This window comes from Panthera onca, chromosome C2 (assembly GCF_046562875.1).
Source record: "Panthera onca isolate mPanOnc1 chromosome C2, mPanOnc1 haplotype 2, whole genome shotgun sequence".
Taxonomy (NCBI): domain Eukaryota; kingdom Metazoa; phylum Chordata; class Mammalia; order Carnivora; family Felidae; genus Panthera; species Panthera onca.
This window is the reverse complement of record NC_138347.1, coordinates 30875606-30890727: the sequence shown is the minus strand read 5'-3', so window position 1 is coordinate 30890727 and position 15122 is coordinate 30875606. Positions and strand designations below refer to the sequence as shown.

Genomic DNA, 15122 nt, shown 5'->3' with positions numbered 1-15122 from the left:
AATAGCAGACCAGAAACTCAGATTGGGAAACCAATGTTCTATTTTCTGTATTGTTATGTATGGAGGAATATACTACATAACAATAAGGTTTGTGAATGTTTCAACTAATGGAAAAAAAAAACGTTATGAGTTTGGACCAATACATATCAAATGTCAATGTCAAGTCAGTGTATTAAGAAAGATTTTGAAGTTAGATGGACCGTTTACAGAGCTGTGTCAAATTGATAATTTATTAAAGTATCTCTTGATATATAAAAAAGAAACATACTAAATTCATTTACCCATCCATCCATCCATCTATTTATGCATCAATCTGTTCATTTCCTTATAACACAATTACCAAGATTTCTTTTATTTAAACACATGTATTGGTTGGTTAAGCTAAACTTTAAAAGAGATGCAGAAACATTACTAGATCAATGAATGTGAAAAGATTTTTTTTCCAAATGTTTACAAATAATTACCACTTAAATTACTGCAAATGCAGTTAACTTCACTTTTGCAAAGCTGAAAGAAGGATGAGATATATTAAAACCACCACCTTTCCATGCCAAAGAACACAATTCATCCTTCCCTTTCCCTCTTAGTGAAGCATCTCCTTAGAATAACTTGAAGCATTCTACCACATTTTGCTTAAATAGGCATACAGATAATAAGTATACAGCAGTTAAAAATGCCCATAATAAACAAGGACTCGAAGCTGTTTATAAAAAAAAAGTGCATCCAGTAGGCCAACTTCTTAATTGAGTTCATAATCATTTATCTTAATGAATATCAAGCATAACTAATACATGATTATTTTACATATACAGGAAAAAAGAATTATTGTATTTTTCTCTTTAAGAAAAGTTAGCAGTTTATAGTACTAAACATTCATATATTATTTTTCATGAAAATCATTACCTATTCATTGTTAATACCAAAAGTCACTATAAAATTGTTTATCAAACTGATGAAAAGATCAGGAGCAATTTTTTACAGAAGATAGTCCCTCAAGTAATATTTAAACATGGGTGATAAATATATTTCATTCTCTTAAATCCTAGTATGCGTGAGTTATGAAGCATTGTACAAAGCCATGCTAAATGGATAGAAGGATGGCTACTTACCAACAGGGCGAGCTGTAGACATTACAATGGTGTGGTGAGAACATAAAGAAGAAATTAAAAAAAAAAAAGAAAGAAAAGAAAATTATCAGAATGCATGATGTGTAATGTTACATTTAAGTATGGACAGTAGAGTGATTTCTAGTCTTATAATTCAAGTATGAACAGGATGTCTGAGTTTGACTAAAACTGAAAGTTATACATATAATTTTAAGAAAATAATTATTTTGCATTCCAGAATTAGCTCTATGTGATGTGAGAGATAATTTCATGTAAAGTTTGATTGTCATCACTTACTATAGTTATTATTTCAAAGAACTTTTTAAACAGCCTGTATTACCCCCAAAGTTAAGAACCTGATGAATATAACCATTCAAGTCACAGACTAGCAAATGTCATGTCAATAAAAGAAGGCCTCACTGTCTGATTTAAATAGGAATTGGATTTTAAGCATGGTTAGTCAGATCCATTACAAGGACTACAGAAAAGCCCCTGATGCTGCTTTTCAGCCAGTAATAAGTTAAGATCACATCACTTTTCATCCGTGGACAGGGTGGATGAAAATATAACAAATAGGTTGGAACATCCTTAGAGATTTCAACTGAGTAGCTCCCTAACTACTGTTAAACGTTTTTCTTCTTCTTCTTCTTTTTTTTTTTTGGCAGAGGGCAGGAAACAATGACTGACAAGTTGATTCTTGTTCACTCTGAGAATGGCTTTCAAACTGCTGCTTCAACAAATTATTATTATTTTTTTATTATACCATAACTTTCAATCACTAACATCATTAGTAATAGGCTGGCCCTGTTATTAATGCACAGCAATTGTAAGAGACACACATGGGCTTAATAATACTTTCTTTACAAAGAATAATGCCAAATCAATTTAGATAGTAAACCACTTTATATAAAAGCAATGGAAAAATATAAAAACATATGGTGCCATTATTCCAATGAAGAAGAAATATATTTAGTAGCATTTGAACTTTTATGAACTCTTACATTCAAAATATAAACTTTAGTGACAAACAAGTGTCTCACCCACATCCTAGTGGATAGCTCTAGTGCATATATAATGTGACTCTAGAATTTAGCATAGTTTTGTCTTGATGAGGTCTCATTGGACATGATGAGATGGATATAGTCATTGAAACCATATTTATAGGCATTCATTCACTCAACCAATACGCCATGATTCTAGCTTTGTGCATTTTCTGAAACAATATGGTGCTGCCTATTTAGGAGATGCATGCCTTATATTATTATTTATTATTAAGAGGGGGATTAAGATAATTCAAAGAAGAGCAAAGCAATTACAGCAGCAGGATGAAAATTCTAGCTCAGTGAAGCTCTAATGTGTCCTACAGTCTATGATGTGTTCCCATAGCAAGAGGAAGAAAAGAAGAAAGTTGCCCAATGCACAATTTCTTTCCAATCTTGGGGGAGGTGCACAAAAAAAATAACAACCAAGAACAAGATATCAGACGAAATCAAAGTTGTGCCTCATTCGAAATATATATCTCTTAATTTATCAACATCCAGTAGGAAAAGAACTTTGTCTTTTTGTTTTTAATTTGCATTTTCAGGTGTCACCTGAGGCTAAATCTCAAACACAATGTTTCATTTAGAAACGAAAAGGCATTTTGAGTCTATGGTAATAAAGAGAGAAAAAGAAGAAACCATGGTGAAAAATCAGGTTTAAAAAAATAAAATATATTTCTCTTTCACCTAGTCTAGGGTAATTCAAAAAGGAAAAAGTTTTATTGCCCTAGAAGCAAGATAGTTTTTCCAATGAAGTCTTGATTTATGCAAAGCCAATTTCAGCAATTGAAATGGGGAAAAATGTTTACAAATATGCAGTTTGTGTTAACACATTCTGGAGCCATTTAAAAAAGCTCTCTTAGATCATGAATTATTTGATTAGAATATAAATGCTAGGAGGCTGGTTGTTGTTTAGCATTACTTCTTTCTAATTTTATGTTCCTCAAGTCAGCAAAGGGAGCCACTTGCTGTTAAATTTAATTTTATAGTCTATTTTCACCTTATTTTGAAGTGGAAAACAACTGAGTAAATCTGTGTTCCAGATTTTGACTACAAAAGTCCTTTTCCTTTTCCCCAATTGAATATCATGATAAAATTTTAGCAGAAACATCCCAATTAAACTTCTTGTTTTTGTTACATAGCAACATTTTATCTTGAAAAAAACCCCAGCAGGTGGATGTTTTCAAAATCAGCAAATTAAACTAAACTGTGTCCCTGCATTAAATGGATGAAAATGGATGTGGCCTCTTGGGTCGGTTGACCCTGTTCTAATAAAACAATCCAGGGAAGGGCTAACCATTTCATGTACGTGCATAGAAAAATGAGCACAGAAAAAAATTAAGTCATAGATAATATGCGTTTTCTCCTATTAACCTCTTAGCATGAGAAGTTCCAACTGCTTTTCCTAATGGTAAAAAATATTTTTAAACAATATTTTACTCCACATTCTATTGTCTTATGGAGATTTTTTTTTTCTTTAACCCTGTTGCTGAGGTTCATTCAGTCTTAGATGAGTAATAAATACATACCACACAGATTAAACTCTCTAATCCATCTACAGGACACAGATTAGGGGAGAGACCATTTAAGGTTTGCTGATTTAAAAAAAATCCTATTAAAAACAAAAAAACTCTATTAGTTTTTTAAGTTAGCTCTAAACATCCATGCGAGAGGAGCATGCTTTGTTAAATGAAATGTTAAACCTGAAACTTTCAACAAATTACGAAAACAATTAGCTGGGAAATATTTTAAAGCAAACAGACCACTTCATGTCTCATTCAGCCAAGCATTCAAGTATAAAAAGAACTGCTGCTTCTACAAACAAACAACTCCTCACATTTTCTCACCATTTATGTTTAGTCAGCAAATATTTTTTTTTTTTTTAAATGGAACATTTCTTGGTGGGTTGTTTATTTTTTTCCCCCACTCACTTTAGAAACAACAAATAAATAAGCTTTGGGGGAAATTTGGTCAAGTGATTGTTTTCCCAAAGGACTAGCACACAAATCTATATTAATATAGAATCACCTACAGGGAAGGTAGATTAGATATAGTAAAGTGGCTTACAAAGACTATCAGATTTTGATAATATATAATCAGTGTATATATTTGATTGTTATATGATCATAGCTTTTTATGATCTGTTAACTAATGAGGAATGGAAATGTTTTTAAACAACTAGCTTGCCAATTTTGTCTAAATCTGTTCTGTATCTAAGTTCACGCTAGAATGTCTGGATGGGAGGAAAAAATGGATTCAGTGGAATAAAAATGGAGTAACTGGAAAGTATGGAAATCATCAATATTTTCCAAGTCATTCAAAGTGCATGTCTCCTAATAGTTACCTGAAGGAAGTTAAGTTTTGGGTTCTGTTTGTTTGCTTGTTTGTCTTTTAGTGGTTTGATGCTGAAATCATAGGTCAGCAAAAATCATTTTTAGTCCAGATGGAGGACCAACATGAGAATCCCTGACACATTTCTCACCAAGCCAAATTCCTCCAAACCTTTTCACCCGTCTGTGAAAACTTCTGGGAGTACAGCTGCACAAGGTAGGAGGTGTGACTAAACAGGATGAGATATAACTGAGTCTCTCAGTTATAGGGTGCGAGCATGCAGCTGACCTGATAAAGGATGAGAGGAGAAGCCATCAGTTGGGGTGGTGGGAGAAAGGTGGAAAGAGATCAGAGGACATGCTTGCTTATCGCTGTTTGAAATCCCGTGAGTGTAAATGATGCGGTGGGTGATGTCTCTTTGGCAAGAGTAAGTGTAGATGTCCACATGGTACCACTTGGTAGCTGGGGCTATATAATGTACTCATGTGAATCAACAGGCACCACCAGGAAGACAGCTGATTCATTCTACCTCACTGTAGGGTTAAGTAGTGCTTTCTTTCACTACTAAGCAATTCCAGGGAGTCTATAAATGAATATTATTCCCATGAATGAAAAAGTGCATGACACTTTTCCCAGAAAGTGTAAGTTGTTACAGGAGCCACACTAGTTCAGTTATTCAAGGCCAATGAACTTCACAAATCACTCTCTCAATCAGATTTTCTCAATGCGGTTGCTCATTTGTATCCATTTTCCACCCTGCAAGCAGTGTCAGTTTTATTGTTTTTAATTGCTTCTTGGATGCTGAAATGAAACGAATTTCAAAGTAGTACTCTACTAGTATAAACCCGACAAACTAGTAAACAGAAAACAGAGTACCTTTGAAACTGTAACACTTAAAAGCAGTAAATACTTCAAAGCGGTGGGACCACGAAGACTAGTATAAATCTTTTCTACTCTTAAGATTTACTTTTAAACCATATTAACTATTATTCATTAAATTAAAAAATCGCTTCAAATAATCATCCCTTTGAACCAAATTTGAAAGTAATTTTATTTCAATTAATAATAGAAAGGACACAAAATCTAAACATTTTAGTAAAAAACAATAGAAGAGTATCAGCTATTATTTTGACTGTGAGTTCACTTACCAATTTAACCAAATATTAGTCTGCTGATTCAACTGTATTTCCCATCTTACGTTTCTTACCTCGGACTGTGAGAGAAGCAGAGGCTTCCACTTTTCCAACCCGATTCTCAGCAATACACATATAGGTGCCTTCATCTGTACTCATGGCCTTTTTAATTCTCAGAGTATAATCATCTTTGATGTCATACCTGTGTGGAATATGAATTGGTCTTATTAAATAGCATTTCAGCTATATTAAGATAACACTGTTTTCACCTTCATTTCTTCTCTTTTGTGACTGTATTTCAACTAAAACAAAACACATGTACACATACACATGTAATATGCCGCCACAAAGTGTAATTGCTTAGATTTAAGGTTTTACTAATAAGATCATTAAGTTCATATGTGACTTCTTGCGGTTTGATTATCAATGATCGATACTTTATACACATATACATCTCTTACTGCATCAAAACTAGAAAAGGCATTAAAAGCACTTTAAACGTTTCCGTGGTAGTTTTTAGATAATAAGGAAATAGTGTATATTTCAGTTTCTCGGTGAGTTGTATTCTATCATTTTGTAAATTATGCTGCATTTAAATATCGGATTTAATTTGGGGGCATCTTGAATATCAAGCTAAAATATATTAAAAGGCATTTTTTCTCTTATTTGTTGGCCAATTGACACAAACACCTGGTTGAAAGAATTAAGAAGGAGCCGGGGTTTTTTTTAATTAGTAATATTAACTCTTAAAATATCAACATGCCCTGGAGTGGTTTTTGGAAATGCACATCCTCAGCTCTTTCACACATATTTATTTGCTTACTTCTATTTTTTTTTAAGTTTATTTATTTATTTATTTATTAAAAAAAAAATTTTTAACATTTATTTATTTTTGAGACAGAGCGAGACAGAGCATGAGCAGGGGAGGGGCAGAGAGAGAGGGAGACACAGAATATGAAACAGACTCCAGGCTCTGAGCGGTCAGCACAGAGCCCGACGCGGGGCTCAAACTCAGGGACCGTGAGATCATGACCTGAGCTGAAGTCGGACGCTTAACCGACCGAGCCACTCAGGCGCCCTTATTTATTTATTTTGAGAGAGACAGAGACCGTGCAAGTAGGGGAGGGGCAGAGAGAGAAGGTGAGAGAGAGAATCCCAAGCAGGCTCCACACTGCCAGGGCAGAGCCTGATGCGGGGCTCAAACCCACATCTTCGGGTTTGAGATCATGACCTGAGCAGAAACCAACAGTCGGATGCTTAACCGAATGAGCCACCCAGGTGCCCCTCATTTCTATATTTTTAACAAGTAGACTAACACAGTAGCTCAGAAAAGAATTATAAAATTTTAACATGAATCTGTTGAAATGCTTTCATAAGAATATGCTTATTAGATTCTAAGAGATTATGATTACACAAGCAGAAGAACAAAGCTATTATTATCCTTTTCATATCTGATCTTTCCTCTTGATTTTCACTGATGGCCTTTGTTATTTCACTCACACAATTTTGCAATAGCTTTTGACTGATCACATTGACTTTCTTCCTCACATATATCACACAGACAAAGCTGTATTTTAAAAATATTACCTTAATTGGTTCTGTCTGCTCACAACTAGCTGTGATTTCCTATTGCTTTCAGGACAAAACAAACTTTTTAGGCTTGCATTGAAGATGAGTATAATCAGATTTCTTCTACTTCTGGCTTTAGCTAAAAGAATAATAGCTTATTTTTATTGCAGTGTAAGACCTAATAATAGTTCTGTTTTATAGAGCTTTGCGTGACAAAAAGCAATGTCTATGAACCAGTCTTGCCAACTAAACGTAGCTATCCATGATCCTCTATCCTCCAATAATGATGGTTACTTTATTGTCAGCATGTTTTCATTTAAACTTCTGCTGAGTTACAATGTCATAAGTTGTTAGGAAAGCCTTATCAAACTCTTGTTTGAAGCTTTCCATCTCTATACTAGAAAACTGTAATTACTCTCTCCTTGAAACCTACTGCTATACAATCATTCTGCACTTGCTTACTTTTTGTATTTGTTTATTTTGATGCAGGCAGAGATCCTGTCTGCTTCACCCATTGCTATATCCTCAGCCCCTAACACAGAGCTTTTAACATCCAGTAGCATAACCAAGTAGTTTAGAGGACAGTCTCAGGAGCCAATGGCCAGAGTTCTAATCTAGGAGTCTACTTCCTCCTATGCTGGTAAAAGTGGACAAGATACTTAAATTCCCTGGGCCTCATTTTCTTCATTAGCAAAATGGTGCTGACAATAACAACTACCTCATGGAGTAGAAGTGAACTTTGAAGGAGACGTTACACATAAAATGCATAAAACTAGGATACAGAAAGCACAATACACATTATCTATTTTTATTACACATAGTAGGAGTTCAGGAAATACTGGCTGATTACATGATGAATATCTCATTTTTTCCTGATATAATCTAAATGATTGCAAGGCTGCAAATTTGCCACATTTGTCCAGTAGGGTTTTCTTATGAGCTACATTTACAGTTTAGGAGGACAAGTCCTGGGCTAAAATGCATACAAGAGTAACAGTGCATGTAAACTTTCTTTGCTTAACTTTGCCAATTAAAAACACGAAAAAAATTTTTTTTATGATGGCTTCAGAAAAGGTGCTGATGATGTATTTAATGTCTAATAAAAATAATCCTTCCTACAGTTAGCCTGCGTGACATGCTAAGCTCTCGGATACAAGGATTGAATAAAAATATAGTAGAACAGATCAACAAAACCAGGAGCTGGTTCTTTGAAAGAATTAACAACATTGATAACCCCCTACCCAGAATTATCAAAAAGAAAAAGGAAAGTACCCAAATAAATAAAATCAAGAATGAAAGAGAAGAGATCACAACCAACACTGCAGAAATACAAACAATAATAAGAGAATATTAGGAGCAATTATATGCCAATAAAATGGGCAATGTGGAAGAAATGGACAAATTCCTAGAAACATATACACTACCAAAACTGGAACAGGAAGAAATAGAAAATTTGAACAGACCTATAACTAGTAAAGAAATTGAATCAGTAATCAAAAATCTCCCAACAAACAAGAGTCCAAGGCCGGATGGCTTTCCAGGGGAATTCTACCAACATTTAAAGAAGACGTAACACTTATTCTTTTGAAGCTGCTCCAAAAAATAGAAATGGAAGGAAAACTTCCAAACTCATTCTAGGAGGCCAGCATTACCTTGATTCCAAAACCAGACAGAGACCCCACTAAAAAGGAAAACTACAGACCAATTTCCCTGAGGAACATGGATGCAAAAATCTTCAACAAGATACTAGACAACCAGATCCAACAATACATTAAAAGAATAATTTACCACGATCAGGTAGGATTTATTCCTGGGATACAGGACTGGTTAAATATTCACAAATCAATCAACATGATACATCACATTAATAAAATAAAGGATAAGAACCATACGATCCCCTCAATAGATGCAGGAAAATATTTAGCAGATATTTCTAATTCATCTAAAAACACTGAATTCTGGTTAGAGTTTTGTTACTGGCTCTTATTTAACTTAGTAAAGTCGCTTCACAGCACTCTGAATTTTTATCAAAAGCTAAAAGAGAGGAAGATGATCTTGAGTGTCTATAAAGGACTCTCTGGATCAAACACACATGAAAACCATATCCTAAAAAAATTTTTTAATATTTATTCACTTTTGAGAGACAGAGCACGAGTGGTGGAGGGGCAGAGAGAGAGGGAGACACAGAATCCGAAGAAGGCTCCAGGCTCCGAGCTGTCAGCACAGAGCCTGACACGGGGCTTGAACTCACAGACTACGAGATCATGACCTGAGCCAAAGTCAGACACTCAACCAACTGAGCCACCCAGGTGCCCCAGTATTCTAAGTTTTATAAAAGGATACTTATATTATCCATGATTTATGATTTGTCATTGAGGAAAAAAAATAATGAATTGTATGTTGCCTCACAGTTCAAGCAAACAAAACACAAAAATACACATCCATTAGTGCATAGCATACTCAGAATAATCCTCTGAACCAGAAATTTTCATTTTACAGATGAGGAAACTGACCCTTAGTCGAGTGAAATGATTTGCTCAACGTCATTTTACTAATAAGAGAAAAATCAGAATTCAAACCTTGAACACTGCCTCTCAACCTGGTGCTTTTTCCACTCCTTATGTACCCCTTTCCTACAGTAAAATACTTTGTTGAATTTTTAACTTAAGACATATATGCCACAATATCTATATCACCTGGATAGAAATATAATTTCACATTCAGCAAACATAGTTATACCTTATGGCAAATTTTACCTCACATTAGATAAATTCATTATATAGGGAACAACATGGGGGATAGAGTGACAGAGCTTTTTATATCTTGCTTTAGTAAGAAAAAGTAATTAGGAGAGCCTGGGTGGCTCAGTTAAGCGTCTATGTTGGCTCAGATCATCTCCCGGTTCATGAGTTCTTGGCCTGCAGTGGGCTCTCTGCTGTCAGTGCAGAGAGCCTGCTTCAGATTTTCTGTCCCTCTCTCTCTGTCCCTTCCCTGCTCTTGGGCGCATCCCCTATCTCTCAAAAATGAATAAATATTTTTTAAAAAAGTGTTTAATTATAACTTACAGATTACATAATACTTGAACCCCAAATCAGAAAACCCAAGTCTGATTTGAAATCAGACTTGCTAAGATTTCTCACTTTTTTAAGGAGTGTTTAAGAAAGCCAAGAATAGGGGCGCCTGGGTGGCTCAGTCGGTTGAGCTTCCGACTTCGGCTCAGGTCACGATCTCGCGGTCTGTAAGTTCGAGCCCCACGTCGGGCTCTGGGCTGATGGCTCAGAGCCTGGAGCCTGCTTCAGATTCTGTGTCTCCCTCTCTCTCTGCCCCTCCCCCGTTCATGCTTTGTCTCTCTCTGTCTCAAAAATAAATAAACGTTAAAAAAAAAATTAAAAATAAAAGAAAGAAAGCCAAGAATAGTAGTGGGGATACTGTATCAGTGTTTTAGTATTTTTAATTGTTTTTTGTTTGTTTGTTTGTTTGTTTACCAAGGGTTCCTTCATCAGGGATCCAAGTAATTGTGCATTCTACTCAATCATTGTAATTTGGTCTCCATAAGAAAAATGAAAAATGAAATACACCTTAGAGGAATAAATTGAATTAATCTTAGCTACTAAGAAAAGAGACAACCTTTCAAAGATACCATGCTAGTATCAGAAAATAGTAAGTAAACTTTTTTTTTTCTAACTATAGACAGGGTTTTAGTAACAGGCTGTAAAAGTCTGGATAAGGACAATGGTCTGGCGGTATGGAGATTCTGGTTAGAATATTTGCAGGATTCCAACTAGGTGCAGAGAGTACATGTATCCAGGTCATAGGTCCATTTGCAGTGAGATAGTTAAGGCTGGAGAAGAAAGAGGTTTTTGCATGATATTTTTTTTAAGATTATTTATTTTTAGAGAGAAAGAATGGATGGGGGAAGGTCAGAGAGAGAGGGAGAGAGAGAGAATCCCAAGTAGGCTCCACACTGTCCCACGGAGCCCAAAGCAGGGCTAAAATGTACAAACCGTAATATCAAGACCTGAGGCGCACTTGACCAAGTGAGCCACTCAGGTGCCCCAGGATAATTTTTAATTATAAAATGCTTCCCTATATAAAGTGCTTCCTGGGTGGCTCAGTTGGTTAGGCGTCCAACTTTGGCTCAGGTTATATCTCATGGTTCACAAGTTTGAACCCCAAATAGGGCTCTATGCTGACAGCTCAGAGCCTGAAGCCTGCTTCCGATTCTGTGTCTCCCTCTCTCTCTGTGCCTCTTCTGCTTGCTCTCTCTCTCCCTCAAAAATAAATAAACATTAAAAAAATTAAAGTGCTTATTCATTGGAATTAGTAGATGCTCAAACACTGCCTCATTTCAATTTACCTTTGAAAATCATTGACATTTGAGAAAATTATAATAAAATGTAATAATTTTAATTATTTTATTCAAGAAATCCTAACATTTAAGGAGACTTACATTTCTCCTACATGCCAGGTACTACCTCTAAGACTTCTGCAGCTAACACATATGTTTCCTCAGTCCCAAAGTTTGATATGCACACGTTTCTGAGGGACATGCTGTCTTATGCCAATTAGAAATAACCGCTAACTACACTAGTCTTTCTGGGTCCCATCACACAAAACCAGCAAACCAACCATGAAAACAACAACAAAACAGATTTGAACACTCTCTGATATCTTGGGGTGCTCAGAATCTTTAAATTCTCATTTTTCACTGGATCTTTGCCTTAGAGAAGATTGTGAATATTACCAGCATTATGGATTTATTTAGAAGTATTTTGAATATATATAAAATGTCTGAATCTTTCCATCAAGAGAAACTTTAAAAATCTCCCCTTCTGCAACCATCCATCAACATTTGAATCCTGTGTGCCACAATCTACCAACCAGTCTTCCAACTTATTCCTATGATGAGTGATCTCTTTCATTTTTGAACATCTCTATTAGATGATCTTCTATAAATGATAAAATAAAACACTTCTTCCAGAAGTTTCAAGTAATCCTATTACTTCCTGTGCCAATCAGAAAAGTGCACTCTCTCTCCTGCTTGAAGCCATATGAATTATTTCATTTTTAGGTCAAATATTTGTAACAACAACTGTATAATGTGCAGCAGATATATAATCTAAGGGTTTTAAGAAGAATGAAGAGCATCAATACAAATTCATCGGTTGATATACCTAAATATGATTATTTCATTCAACCTAAATATGGCTTCTCATTCAGTCACTCAGAATAAAACCAATTTCTATAATATTCAATGTTTTAGATAATCAATTCCTTACCTATCTGTCAAGGCTAATGTTCACCCTCTTCTAACCACATGACCCTTCTTTTCCTTGTTTAAAATAACTACCTCGTTGCTGTCACAACTTAATGGAGTGCCCTTCCCCACATCTTCCATTGCCAGTCCTTCTTGACTTTCAAGATTACTTAGATATTCCCTCAAAGATGTCTTTCCTGCTCAAATAATGTGAAGTAGCTTTCTACCCATCAGTAATTTTTTTAAATGTTTATTTATTTATTTTGAGAGAGAGAGCAAGAATGCAAGAAGGGGAGGGGCAGAGACATAGAGATAGAGATAGAGATAGAGGCAGAGAGACAGAGAGAGAGAGAGAGACGGAATCCTAGGCGGGCTCCACACCATCAGCCAAGAACCCGGTGCAGGGCTCAATATCACAAAACATGAGATTACAACTTGAGTTGAAATCAAGAGTTGGATGCTTAACCACCCGAGCCACCCAGGTGCCCCCCCTCCACCAGTAACTTTAAAAGATTACTTTTCTTTCTTTTTATTTATTTATTTTATTTCTTGTGTTACTTTTATTATTTTTTAAAGCACATAACTCTTTCAAGTTTTTAGCTTGTTTGTTGCCTTTCAAGAGCATGCATGTTCCATGAAAACAAGAACTGAATCCCTCTTGCTCCAAACTATTCACCTCCTGTCCTATAAAATATCACCTGTGATCTTGGATGTGCTTAATGAAGGCTTATCGAATGAATGATGAACCACCCAACAAATGCTCAGAACTACTCTGTAGTTCTTTCTTAACAGGGTTACTAGTAAAACACTTGCGTGTAAAACAGAAAGATGAACTAATTTGAAATATATCAAGAAATATAGTAATGTTGTTAGGTTTATACATCAGCAGTTAGCTCTGAAATGTAAGCTAAATTGATACCAACATAATGCTATAAATTTAAGAACTCAAGATATATAATATATAAATGCTACTTTAGAAAGAGACAAACCTAAAATAAAGAAGATAGCAAATCTTGACCAGCAACTAGACATTTGGTTTACATGTTATCATCATAAATTTCCCTCTGTAAATTAAAAACATCAAAAAATAATCTCTCTTCCTACAACAGAATAAATAAAGTGACTCTAGTAGAATATCTAATATAAATGTGAAGACTATGAGAAAACAGAGTTAAAGCTTTGTGTTTTGCTGAATGCTTTCAAATTTATTATCTCATTATTTTGGCAACTAGGGTGATTTCTAATCACATGTCTTGTGAAAATAAAATAATGACAATAAAAATACATTTGCATAGTGTTCTCAAATATACTCTTTAATTTATCCTCATAAAAATTCTGGTAGGTAAGGAGGAAAAATATGATTTCCCCCACAAAACTTAGAGATACACAAAACTTAGAGATATAAAGTTCAACCTGACTGAAAGCAAACTATATAGCTTTTTAATAAATACACTTTTATAGGGGCATCTGGGTGGCTCAGTCAGTTTAGCATCTGAGTTTGGATCAGGTCACGATCTCGCGGTTCATGGGTTCGAGCCCTGCATCCGGCTCTGTGCTGGTAGCTCAGAGCCTGGAGACTGGTTCAGATTCTGTGTCTCCCTCTCTCTCTTCCCCTCCCCACTCATTCTCTGCCTCTCAAAAATGAATAAACATTAAAAAAATAAATATGCTTTTATAAAATATAGTATAGCAGAATCTGGGATATAATGTTTAATTTTATTCCATATTTATCCCAAGAGGAATTGCAGACATGACAATCATAAAGGTGATGTACATGAATTTAAGTTCTTCACAAGTAAAAATGAAACTTAGAATACTATTTCAGTAGAGAAAACCATGAAGAACATGAATTGGTAAACATAGAAATATTCAGTATACCAATATTAAGGGTGAACACTTGAAGCCTAAATTAAATACCTCTAGGTGAAGTGGGTGGGGGTACTAATTAATTATGTAATTAGAATAAAATACACAGAAATGAGTTATTCTAAGAAGCTAACAGATAATAAATTCTGAGACAGACTAAATAATTAAAAAATTGAGTGTAGTTTAACATCCTAAGTTTAAGATTAGAAAAATAGCACTTCGCTATCCAGAATGCTGAAATTCATTGGTAGCAAAGATTTAGACCGTATATGAATTTAGAATCTAGATTTTTCATCAACTATATTACAGAGGTTAGAACGTCATACCAAGAGACAGTATCAAGATTCAATTTTTTAAAATAACATGATGTATATAGATCTATAAAGAAAAATTAAAGTAAGCATGGGAATACTACCAAAATAGCAGCTGCTCCTATAAATTTTTCCTTAATGGGTTCAATAAATAAATGGTCAATGCCTCATGGTCTGGGTACAGAAATTTATACTGGGTAATATAAATTCATAATTGCAATTTGGTTATTTGTGGGCGGAACTATGCACGAAAGCAAGGTGTGTGTGTGTGTGTGTGTGTGTGTGTGTGTGTGTGTGTTTGCCTCACAGATGTTTTTAAATTACTGCAATAATTGATATTGTTTAAAGTTTTGATATCTTCATATACAAGTTTGGATTTTCAAATCAAGGTCTATTTTACTTCAAAGTACACACCTTTTCTCCTTTATTACATTGCCAACCCAATGGGTCTAATACAGCGGTGCACTGCACAGCTGGGGACACTATTCCTCCCAACACCACTCAACCAC

The 15122-nt window shown here is 34.9% G+C and overlaps 1 protein-coding gene across 19 annotated transcripts in view; it reads right to left on the bottom strand.

Moving 5' to 3' along the window:
* The window catches only part of ROBO2 (roundabout guidance receptor 2), a 1697359-nt gene that overhangs the window by 131692 nt on the left and 1550545 nt on the right, over positions 1-15122 (bottom strand). For 14 of the 19 annotated variants that reach the window (XM_060640255.3, XM_078452891.2, XM_060640253.3 and 11 more), the window contains 2 exons: positions 5685-5812; positions 1110-1121 (listed from right to left, as the gene is read on the bottom strand). In XM_060640255.3, coding sequence (XP_060496238.1) covers positions 1110-1121; positions 5685-5812 — 140 coding nt within the window. The remainder of the gene's footprint in view (positions 1-1109; positions 1122-5684; positions 5813-15122) is intronic. The other 5 variants (XM_060640254.3, XM_060640260.3, XM_060640267.3 and 2 more) reach the window with 1 other exon arrangement.